Source organism: Lissotriton vulgaris, chromosome 2_1, assembly GCF_964263255.1.
Source record: "Lissotriton vulgaris chromosome 2_1, aLisVul1.2, whole genome shotgun sequence".
Taxonomy (NCBI): Eukaryota; Metazoa; Chordata; class Amphibia; order Caudata; family Salamandridae; genus Lissotriton; species Lissotriton vulgaris.
In genome coordinates this window covers 1,291,328,775-1,291,341,264 of record NC_141687.1, presented here as the reverse complement: position 1 = coordinate 1,291,341,264, position 12,490 = coordinate 1,291,328,775, and the positions used below count along the sequence as shown (strand labels likewise).

Genomic DNA, 12,490 nt, shown 5'->3' with positions numbered 1-12,490 from the left:
ATTGTTGCTGAAGCGTCGCAAAGGACTTTACCTCGCCCTTGACCCAGAGGTCCGGAACCCGCGAGAGCCCAATAAGTTCCCACTTTTCAAATCCCTTTGATTTTCAAAGGTCACCCAGCCCCTGGGAGTCCCACAGTGACGTTGCTAGAGTGAGTCTTTTCGCCCATCCCAGTCACCCATTGGCTGCGTGCCAGATGTCAGTAGAATGTTTTGTAGGGCCCGTAAGGGAATATCTACCTGGTTTTAAATACAGCACTCAATCATAGGTCCCCCTGGGGAGGGACCACCTGTACACATTATAGCTGGGCTCATCTGGTTGGCCATAAATACCATGGTTGATCGCTGCAAGGTGCGTTGCCCAGTAATATTTTTTTATGTCTTGTAGGCTGATTCCACCATCATACCAGTTGAGGGTTTGTTTTTGCAGCGCTATTCGCGGTTTTCCGTCCCACAGGAGATCTCGCTGGAGCCCCTCATTTTCCTAAAAATATGAGTTAGGGGTAGCAATATCATTTTAAAAAGAGCTGCTTTGCCCCACAGCGAGAGAGGGAGTGCCTTCCAGTTTGGTATATCACGTTTGAGTCTGTGCAGCGGTGGGACGAGGTTACGGGTATAGCAAAGCGTACGGACTAGAGAGATGTAAATTCCCCTATAACTTTATCAATAAAAATAAAATTTAAACATGTCCGTTGCAATTTGTAGTGGGCAACCTCCCAGTGTTTGGGGTGGCTCTTCCCTGAGGGCATAAAGAAGGGATTTTTGCCACTTTTTTTACTCTGAATTCGGAGTATCTTCCAAATATAGCCAAGATGTCGAAAATAGCAATCGTGGAGCTCCTGGGGGAGGCAAGATACAACAGAATGTCTGCATAAAGGGAAATACGATCTTCCCAGTCCGGGGACCATTGGAGTCCGCAGATGACTGGATCTTTCCCGATCCAGGCCGCAATGGGCTCAAGGTCTAGGGCAAATAATAGGGGAGAGAGGGGGCATCCTTCGCGGGTACCCCGACTGAGATGAAAAGTGTCTGATTTTTTTTGTTGTTGACTACAACTTGTGCCATGGGTTCATGATATAGGAGGCGTACCCATTGTATAAAGCCCGGCCCAAACCCCATCTCGGTGAGTGTCTCGAAGAGATAGGGCCATTCTAAGGTATCGAACGCCATGGTGGCATCCAGTGAGACAATTACCACCTGCTCTTGTACGTGGATTGCTCTGCCCAGAACACCATGGACCCGGCGTAGATTCGGCGCCGTGTTTCTGTGCGGCAAAAAGCCAGATTGGTCTGGATGTAATAGGTCCCCTATAATTTTCACCAACCGATTAGCCAATAATTTGGCCAGGATTTTGGGTTCCGCGTTTTGGAGCGAAATCGGGCGATACGATGCATACTCAGTCTTAGGTTTACCTTCTTTATGGATGGTAATAGAAGCTAATCTCTGATAGTTCGGCAACAGACCCCCGCATTTGACTATCGTCGTACATAGCTGTTGGGTATGGTGCTAGTTTGTCTGATCTTAGTGTGTACAATTCAATCAGGATGCTGTTAGGACCCAATGCTTTGCCTGAGTGTAAAGTGTGTATTGCAAGGGCTATTTCATCTGAAGTCAGGGCGCTATCAAGGCATCTGGCGAAAGTCTTGGGGTAGAGATGTCTCTAAGGAGTTCAGTAGAGTTGTCTTCATGGAGGTGTAGACGGTGCGGAAGTGTTCAGCAAATTGGTTAACAATTTCCTGTGGGTCCGTGATGGGGAATGTTCCGGCCTCCCGAAGCTCAGGGACCAGTCTGCTGGCCAACCTTTTTTGTCAAGCCAAGCAATTAGCTTCCCTGCCTTGTCACCCAAGTCATAGATTCTACCCAACTTGTCCCTCCCCAGGGTTTTGTCTTCTCAGTCACTAACGCCCTATAACTATCCTGCTTAAGGCGAAGTGTGTGGAGCGCCTCGGGTGTGATGTCTGTCTCCATATCTTGTTCTAGCTGGTAAATCTCAGCCTCCGAAATTTCTTTACGTTTGTCCTTTATTTCCCTGAGATCAAAGACCGTGCTTGGCCTCGGATTACTGTCTTAAAGGCCTTCCACAGTGTTTGAGGCGATTCCACTGTTCCCTCATTCTCCCTAAAAAAGTAGTCTATGGATTTGATCAGATCTTTACGAATTTTGGGGTCCCGGAGATACCATGGATTAATGGGTGCAATCCTCCCCACTTGTGTGTGACTGAGGACTATGTGCACCCAAAGTGGGGAGTAATCAGAAATAACCCTAGCCAGGTGTCTAATTTCCTGAATGCATGTAATTTGTGGTCCGGGGACTAATATGTAGTCCAGTAGAGCGAGACTAGCATGTGCGCCAGAGTGAAACGTCTGTTGTATTTTATCTGGGTTATATGTCCTCCAGCCAACACGTCCCATGGCCTCAGTCAGGCAACCAGCGGGATGACTGTCCCAGCACACGAGGGGGGTGGCGATCTAACGTGCCTGAGATTACAGAATTGGAAGTCCCCTCCGAGCACCAACAACCCATCCGGCAGTGCTAATAGAATGGCGCTTAGGTCTTTGAATGTAGTGGCCTGCAGACCCGGTAGAACATAAATTGACATGAATGTAATGGTTTGGCCCTCCCAAGTGCCCGTGACCCCAATTTACCTGCCCCGGTCATCAATCCAAGTGGAGGTTACCGCAAGAGGAGATGATTTCTGGATCATAATACCCGCTCCACGTGAGCTAGACGTGAAGCCAGCATGGGCTATCACAGTGTATCCGTATCTGTGCATTACCACAGTATTGGAACTTTCATAGATTCCCATGCTTTTGTATCATTCCCTGTCGTCGGAATGGGAGTCTCGGTAACAAAAATACCATAGCTGTAGGTACAAAAGAGAAAGGAAAAGGCCTAGGCCTCATTCCCTTTTGTAGCATATCACCCTCTTTTTGTAAAAGAGACCAAACTTAGGCATCAGCCAATCAGAAGCGCCTCACCTCTTAGAACCCTCCTGAAGGAACCTCAGAGCCTCAGATATTCTACCGCACGTTGTGCTTAGGGAGTCTCCTTTGAGCTCTGCTCAACTTCTACTCTTCAAGGAATTTCTTCAGGATTTTTTCTTCAGATTCTCTTCAGGATTGTTAGCTGCCTTCCAGGATGTCTGACAAGTAGAAGAAAAAGGCCCTTTTCAAGCCATGTTCCACCTGTGGCAAGAAAGGGCTTTTTGTGAAGGATAAGTGCAAAGACTGCATCTATTGCCTCTATCCTGACCACAAGGCTGCGGACTGTAAGATCTGTCGCACCTTTTCGACCAAGACCCTGCGGGACCATGAGGGTAGGCTTTTGACATGGCTCCAGAAGCTGAAATCCAGGAAGGATACTGTCTCTAGTGACCGTGAGGATGCAGCATCGATGTCTTCCTCAAGAAGGTCAGTGAAGAGGGGTAGGGGTTCCCCTTCTCCTTCTGTGGAGCGTTCTACTAAGGCCTCAAAAAAGACCCCCAGTGAGTCTGAGAGCCAGGGTCCCAGCAAATCTCCTCACCGAGGAGAAAAGGAGAGGGTAGGACCAGCTACGCCTTCCAAGGGTGAGAAGACTGCCTCAGCCTTCAAGAAACCCTCTTACCAGTCTTCTGAGAGGAGTTCTAAGTCCTCGACGACGAAGACGTCGACTGCGGAGTTTCCGTTCACGAAGAAATCTAAGTCGAAATTGGTTTCGTCGACAGGGGAGTCGCCGACGACTAGGGTTACAGCGTCGCCGGCGATAATGATGATGACGTAGTCGTCAGCGAGGGCATCGATGACTGTCTCATCAACGAGGGCATCGAAGACCATGACTTTGACAATGACGACAGCTGGATCGTCGACAGTTTCATCGTCGACGACATACGACCCCAATCTCGTTGACGTGTGTACAACCGTCGACTATGGAACAGTCAACTGTGTTGTCCTCTGAAAAGAGAATTACGATTTCTGTAACAAGAATTACGCCGGAGATTACTTCTCCTAGGAGAGTGACCCCCTGCTACCAACTTTGCTCTTTTAGGAAGGGGAGTCGGATGAGGATGACCAGGACTTGTATAGCTATGCCTATAGTCCCTCTCAACTTCTAGTCAAATGCCAGGAGACGGACTCTGAAGGAGAATACGACCAGGAGGATGGTGGTCCTCATCAGGCGGCCCAGTCGCAACACCATTCTGGACAGGATATGGTTACAGTGCCATCTTCTTTTCTTCAGGACCTGCATAAGATGCTGCAGGACTACAAATCTAAGGCGAATAGGCCAATTCTGGTCCCGGCGGCGCCAGCTGCGCCTGCATTGATTTCTGCCTCAACGGTGATGCCAGGATTACCTGCTCAGGTTTCTCCTCAGCCTCAGACATCTTTTCCACAGGATTCCTCCGGGCTGGCAGATGCCCATGATTCCTCGGATGAGGATCAACAGTCGGATCATGACTCTGTTCATACTACTGAATGGGATGAATGTCATTCTGGATCCCTCATCACCAGTTCCAGATCCAGTTGATTCCCCACCAGCGGACATTGCAGGTTTCCATCAGCTGATGGAAAGAACAGCTGGCAGGTTCAAATTGGCCATGCCTGCTGTGGCTACGGATTGTTTCCTATATGATTTCAAGGAACCCTTTAGGAAAAGAACTAGGTCAATTCCTATTGTAGATCATCTGTGGAAGGAGGGCCTGAAGGCTATGAAGAACCCAGCGACGGTGGTCCCTGTGCTACCGCGTCTGGATAAGAAATACAGGGCACCCGACAATGGACCGGCGGCCTTGATGGGTCATCCAAGACCAGACTCGGTTATCTCACAGGCAGCGCAGAGAAAATCTCGTAACCCCTCTGCCCCCTTAACAACTCCTCCGGACAAGGAAGGGCGGAGATTGGATAATGCGGGAAAAGATTCTCATCGATGGAGAGTCTTCTAGTGCGAGCAGCAAATGCCCTGGTGATCTTGGGTAGATACGACCGCCAGCTTTGGCGTGATGTCGCCCCGTTCCTAGACCAGCTACCTTTTGGAGTCCACATCAGAGGCAAAAAAGATATTGCAGGAGGGAGAAGCGACGTCAATGTAGATCATTGACTGTGCAATGGACATTGCAACAACAACGTTTCGTTCCTTGGCTGGGGCGGCAGTCCTCAGTCGCCAAGGATGGCTGAAGGCTACTTGGTTTCGGCCTGAGATCCAAAACAAGGTCCTGGATCTTCCCTTTGATGTGGAAGCATTATTCGGAAAACTGATTGACACTCTTGAGGAAATAAAGAAGGACACAGACTGCCAGGTCCTTGGGAACCCTTCAATACCGCAAGTTTCCTTTTAAGCGATCCAGAGGCAGAGGTAATAATTACAGGGGATCCTATCAACAGCAGTGCTCTTCTTCCAAGGGCTCAGGTTCCCAGCAATACCGTCAGCCTTATAAGCAGAGACAAGGCCAGTCTTCAAGCTACTCCAGGCCTTACAATAATGGGAAACAGGCTGGACGAGGACGAGATTCGTCCAAGCTCCAATTGCGGCCTCCTGGCTCTTCCTACTGGACCCTCCTCCAAGAGATCATCAGTTGGAGGCAGGGTAACCAAATACATTCAAAACTGGTCCAGGATAACATCGGACCGTTGGGTGCTCAACATCATTCGGAAAGGGCATACCTTGGAATTTACGCAAGTCCCTCCACCCAAGCCCCCGGCAGCCATTCCATCGAAACACCAGCGTCTCCTGCGGCTCGAGGTCCAACAGATGCTCCGGAAGGGAGCGATAGAGCCGGTCCCCCTCAAATCAAAAAGGGACAAGGATACTATTCTAGGTTCTTCCCGGTAAGGAAGACGCTAGAGAAATGGCGCCTCATTTTAGACCTCAGGGAGCTCAACACCTATCTCATCTCCCTGTCCTTCAGGATGGTCTCTCTCCAGGACATCTTGAAGCTCATCAGTCCGGGGGATTTCATGGCCACGCTCGATCTCGAGAATGCGTACTTCCATGTCCCGATTCACCCAGCACACAGAAGGTTCTACGATTCACAGTAGCCAAGAGCCATTTTCAGTTCAGGGTTTTACCCTTTGGACTCCGCTCACCCCAGAGGATTTTTACAAAGGTGCTGGCGCCAGTAGCAGCATTTCTGCGAAGGAACCATTTCTAAGTCTTCCCCCTATCTGGACGACTGGTTGCTGAAAGCTCCATCCAGGAAGGCAGCGCTGGACGCTGTTCAGGCTTGTAAAAATTTGTTTAAGAATCTGGTACTCACTCTAAACAACAAAGTCATCCCTGGTCCCGTCCAGAAAGGCTAGTTTCCTGGGAGGCATCCTGGATTCAAAGCTCTCGAGCCTTCCCTGCTCCGGAAAGGAGGGAGAAATTACAGACCTTGGCTCTGGACTTACAAGAAAGGTGTCTTTCAGTACGCCGCTACAAATCTCTGCTGGGGGTGATTTCATCATGTATTCCCCTAATTCCTCATTGCAGACTAAGAATGCGTCCTCTGCAGGAGCAACTAGACAACCAGTGGAAGCAGTTCCACGGTTTGTTCGAGGACAAGGTGACCATCACTCCGATGAGGGAAGCGGCCTTCTGGTGGACAGATCAAAACAACTTGTCCCAAGGTCTATCCTTCGTAAGTTACCCGTCTCCACAAGTAGTAACAACGGACGCGTCATTGGAGGGTTGGGGAGCAGTGATGCAAGACCTGCATGTCAGCGGTCATTGGTCGCCCCAGGAGCAACGACTCCACATCAACCTTTTGGAACTAAGGGTAATAAGACTGGCTTTGCAAGCCTTTCATCCTCACCTGGGAAGTTCGAAGTGCTTATCAGGACGGACAACATCACAGCCATGCACTATGTGAACAAGGAAGGAGGAACCAGATCTCGTCCATTGTCGCAAGAAGCTCAACAGATCTGGGAATGGGCGATCCTTCAGGGAATATCTCTAAAGGCAGAACACTTCCCAGGGGTTCTAAACGAGAACGCCGACAGACTGAGCAGGTCATCCTCAGTCAGCCATGAATGGGAATTGAACCAGCGAGTTCTGGAGGAGGTCTTCAGCCAGTGGGGCAGACCGGAGGTGAATCTCTTTGCCACACCGACCAACAAGAAATGCCGGTCTTATGCAAGCAGAGTTCACCATCTAGGTTCTCTGGGAAAGCGCTTTCGATAGCCTGGTCAAGGACATTTGTCTACGCCTTTCCCCCCATACCTTTGATCCCGCGGCTCATCAGGAAGATCAAGGTGGTGCTGTGCAGGATGATCCTGATAGCCCCTGCTTGGCCCTGACAGTTCTGGTACACAGAACTCCATCTGTTGTCGCTAGCTCCTCCTCTTCCTTTGAGGGTTCTACCAGATCTCCTCACCCAGATCCACCATCATTACACCTGACAGCATGGCTCCTGAGCAACGAGAGTTTATGAATCTCCCCATATCAAGAGAAATTAAGGAGGTCCTTTCCCAGGCAAGGGCTCCTACAACAAACCGGACTTACCGTCTTAAGTGGAAAAGATTGTGTTGCTGGTGTAGAAGAGAAAAGATTGATCCTTTTGCTTCCAAGCCTCATCAGCTCCTACCTTATCTGCTGTCCTTGGCTAAGTCGGGACTGGCCCATTCATCGATTAAGGTCCATTTGGCGGCGATTTCGAGGTTCAGAAGGTCTGGGTCTGGGCCTTTCTTGTGGTCTTCCAGGATTGTCAAGCAGTTTCTTAAGGGCTTGTTCAGAGTCTATCCACCAGTGAGACCGCCGCCTCCTACTTGGCATTTAAATCTAGTCCTTTCTCAGCTCATGAAAAGCCCATTTGAACCAATCCATTGTTCTGACATGAAGTACCTTTCATGGAAATTGGCTCTCCTCCTCGCTCTCACGTCGGCTAGGCATGTTGGAGAATTGCAGGCCTTGACTATCCAAGAATCTTTCCTCCAATTCAAAAGAAACACTGTAATCATGAGAACTAACCCTAGGTTTATGATTAAGGTTCCCTCGGACTTCCACTTGAATGAGCCGGTCATTCTGAAGGTGTTCTTTCCTCAACCGGCTACACCAGCAGAAAGAACATTGCATTTGTTAGAATTTCAAGCATCGTTGTACATCTATTTGGAACGTACTAAGGGATTTCGGAAATCCTCAGTTATTTGTTGCCTTTGGGGGTCCAAGCAAGGGCCTTCCGCTATCCAAACAGGGTACTTCAAGGTGGATCACAAGTGCCATTCTGCATTGCCACACTGCAGCAGGAAAACCTCTGACTGGTAAGATTCGAGCACATTCCACAAGATCTGTGGCATCTTCAACTGCCCTCTTTGCGGGGGTGCAGTAAAGACATTTGCAGAGCTGCTACCTGGAGCTGCGTTCACACCTTTACCAAGCATAACTGCTTGGAGTCCTTGCAACAAGATGATGCGGCAGTAGGACAGGCTGTCCTGAGGAACCTCTTCCAATAATTGGTGAGCTTTCCTTTCTATCCCACCTTCCGTATTACACATTTTGTATCTTTGTCATTTTGGCTATTGCAATAAGTTTGACACAAAATGTGGTTTTGTTGCGAACTGCTACTCGGATACAAAAGCATGGGAATCTATGAAAGTTCCAATACTGGGGTAAGAAAACAAGTTTCTTACCAGTAACTTTGGTTCTTCAGTATTGGTATCTTTCATGGATTCCCATGCGCCCACCCACCTCCCCGAGGAAATCTCAGCCTACAACAGATATGGTGTCTAAGAAAACGACGGCTACGAAAATCTGAGGCTCTGAGGTTCCTTCAGGAGGGTTCTAAGGGGTGAGGCGCTTCTGATTGGCTGATGCCTAAGTTTGGTCTCTTTTACAAAAAGAGGGTGATATGCTACAAAGGGGAATGAGGCCTAGGCCTTTTCCTTTCTCTTTTGTACCTACAGCTATGGTATTTTTGTTACTGAGACTCCCATTCCGACGACGGGGAATGATACAAAAGCATGGGAATCTATGAAAGTTACCAATACTGGGGAACCAAAGTTACAGGTAAGTAACTTGTTTTCTTGCCTTGCATGAGTTCCCCACCAAGTGAGTTTCTTGAAGCATGACAATCAGGTGCTAGTCGTCTGATGTGCTGGAGCACCTCACTACGTTTTATCTTGTCCCCATGCTCGCTAACATTCCAACTAAATATTTTAGCACTTTTGTCCCACTGCGCACAAATTTAAGCCTAGATAAATTTCTGTCTCATTGTAACCAAATCAGCCTGTACGGTCTGAGGAAAACTCAATCTGAATAAAACAATAACCCACAACCCTATGCAGACCACCAACCCAACTACCCCCACCCTGCGTCCCTGCACTCTGAGCGTAGAACTGCCCATTTAAACTTGCAGTGTGCCTGTCGCCCAAACTGGTGAAAATAAGAAAACGTTGGGTTATGACACCCGCCCCCTTGCCCTCCCTCATTCTAAGTACAGTTACACAGAACCCAGCCTACTATCATGTTGATCGTCCAGTCGGATAGGGCCCATGATAGGAGAGCCCCACAGGTGTATACAACACCGGCAGGGGAGTTAGCCTTGGCAAAGGTGTAGTCGCCGATCATCGAGGCCAATGTCAGTCACAATGCCAAATCTCCGAGCGGTCTCCACGGTTAAGTTGCCTGGGATCACAGTCTACCTGGCTGTCTAGCCACTCAGAAGCTGCATCTGGTTGTTCGAAGAACCAAGTCCATCCTCCTGCCTCCACTCTCCGTTTCTCTGGGAAGAGCTTTGCGTATTTGAAACCACGGTCTCTAAGTTGCTTCTTCGCTGTTAGGAATGATCTTCTCTGCACCATCAGAGTGAAGTCTCGATAAAAGGTTATTTTGGGATTTTCGTAACGGAGGGGGGCGGACATTCTGGCATTTTGAAGGTTGAGGTCTCTGTCTCTAAAGTTTAATACCCTCGCTAGTAGAGGACGCAAAGGAGCCCCCGGTCTCGGTCGACCTCCCGAGACTCTGTGCGCCCTTTCTAATACAAAGAATTTGCTGAGTCCTTCAGGCTGCAGATGTTTCAGAATTTGGTCTTCCACGAAGAGGTTCAGAGATTGTCCCTCTGCCTTTTCCGGGACCCCCAGTATACGTACATTATTTCTCCTGAGGCGCCCTTCATAGTCATCCAGTTTAAGCTCTGTAAATTTGCGAAATGCTTGCATGTCGTGTACATTTTCTTGGAGCTGTGACACGTCTTCCACGAGACTTGCTGTGGTGATTTCAATTTCCTTGATATTTTCCGTGGCCTTGGTGAGGTTGGCCCAAATTACTTTGACTTCAATTGAGAGGGTGTCCATTTTGTGTTCTAAGGAGGTTCTGATTCCTGCAATGGCCTCCATGACATCTTTTTATGTAAATTCCTGACTCTCCCCTCCGGGTTCACCCATCGTCCGGCTCCCTCATTGCGAGTCTTGGGGGACTGTGTAGCGGTCAAGTTTGTTCGATTGAACCGTTTTATGGCCTCTCGGTCTGGATATCTTCAATTTCTCGGAGGTTGCCATTCGGTGGGCTACTGGCCGTGACCAGCCTGACCCCCTCTCCTTCGAAGTGCTTCGCAGGCCGACTGGTGCAGCGTGGAATGCCAACAGATTCGGGTCTCCCCGCCTGACGGTCCAGTTATGTACGTTGGTGAGATCTCACAACGCCCGCTGAAGCAGTCTCTTATGGCAGATTAGGGAGTCCACTGGTTCGGAGACTCTGACCCACAAGGGGGGTTAGTCATGTGTGGGAGGTTCAGTGGGAGTAACTCTGGTCCAATATCCCCAGGGTCTTGTGTCCTGGGGGAGATATGTGCGTCTTCTATCTGTGCCGCCTCACCGGGGAGGGCCCCAGTTACTTACCTGTCCCACTCCTGTGTGTGTGTGGGGTGGTGGGAGGTCAGCGAAACACTGACAATGGGCGCCAGTCCCTAGCGTCCGCCCGGTGGTCCTACTTGCTGCCCTCTCCTTGTTTGAGAAGGCAAATCTTCGTCACGTCGGTCCCCGAGGATTTCAATTTTGGTCCAATCCACAGTTCGGCCCCAGCGGGGGGCTCCCTCGTCGATCGACCCAGGAGGCGGAGATGATCCGCCGGAAACTATCAGCTTGGTAGATGTCTTTGCCTGGAAGGCCTAGCGGGCCTCGGATTTGCGTCGGAAAACCGTCCGTCCTCCCTCGCTCTGGTCCCAGCCTCGACCTGTACTCCAGGCCCCATCCAGGCCCCGCTCGGATGGGTGAGAGGGCCTCAATGTAGCGGGAGTCGTAGCTTCGGCTAAGGACCTTTGAGCGACACGGGAGTACCTAGAAGAGAATCCGCGCCCCTTCCGGTTCATGGATTCCGGCTTGGCTCTAGGATATGTGTGGCGGATAGTTGCGGGGCAGACAACACGGACAGAGCTCGCGGTTTAAGCGACCATCGTGCTCCGCCGCTTGGCCACACCCCTCCATTGTCTTTTCTAATGTTTGTACACACTTTCATTCTTTTGAAAAGTTCAGACAGAGGTAGACAATTTGTAGTTGTTTCCAAAATGTTAAAAAGCTCTGCAGGGAAAAAAATCTGTATTTTCTGCAAAAAACTCTGTGCTGCAGAATGACTGTCACTGCCCTTCAACTACTTGTCACGTCCTGGCTCCCTTTTATTATCGCACAGATTTTTAAATCATTGTAAAATGCTTCCTTTTTAATATATGTGAGAGCTCACCACCTTCTCACACTACAGTCCTTCTACTTGGCCTATAAATCATATGTACTTGTTTTGTTGTAAAATGCTCTGTTGCAGATCAGGGATGTGTTTGCAGTGTAGAGAATGAATTAATAAATTGTTAGGGTTTGAGCTGATGAATAACCTTTCTGCTATAGGTGTAACAATCCTCAACAGTGACTTTGCTTTTTTATTTTTACTAGGAGCTAAATTCATGGACTTTGCCAATTAAAGTAGTGATCTTCTGTAACCTTTGTACTAGACCTCCCGATGTCCATCCATGTCACTAATTTCGTGCATTATCAAGCGTTATTCAAGCCAGACACCATAACTGTTGACTGTGCCCTAATCGTGATATTCAATTTACATTCTGTATCATTTAATTGCATTTTTTTGTCTTTTACAGGCATTGCTATTAAGGAGTCTGCGAAGGTTGGTGACCAGGCACAAAGAAGACTGATGAAAGGTGTGGACGACTTAGACTTCTTCATTGGCGATGAAGCAATAGACAAACCAACATATGCAACAAAGGTAATTAAGCTGAAATGGTTAACATTTTATTCTAAATTTGAGCATACCGTTTTAGACTTTACTCTTCTCATAGTATTGTTTATTTTTAAACCATTTGCCTTGGGTTTTAAAAAAATATGACAAACCAATAGCTGATGAGATAAAGAATTGCAGTACATGAATGGAGAATATCGGTTACCAGTAGGCCCATAACGTAATAGTTGTCACTTATGAGGACCAAAAATCATGCATTGTATATAGGACTAAAAGGAGGGATTACATTGACATATCAGCTATGCTTTCAAAGACCATAAAATATGCAGTGTGTCAATTTAGGCATGCCACTTAACCAATAAAATAT

The 12,490-nt window shown here is 48.5% G+C and overlaps 1 protein-coding gene across 1 annotated transcript in view; it reads left to right on the top strand.

Annotated features, from left to right (window-relative positions):
• ACTR3 (actin related protein 3) overlaps positions 1–12,490 on the top strand; it is a 478,950-nt gene that overhangs the window by 180,986 nt on the left and 285,474 nt on the right. Inside the window, exon 3 of the mRNA XM_086957055.1 lies at positions 12,026–12,150. Coding sequence (XP_086813181.1) covers positions 12,026–12,150 — 125 coding nt within the window. The remainder of the gene's footprint in view (positions 1–12,025; positions 12,151–12,490) is intronic.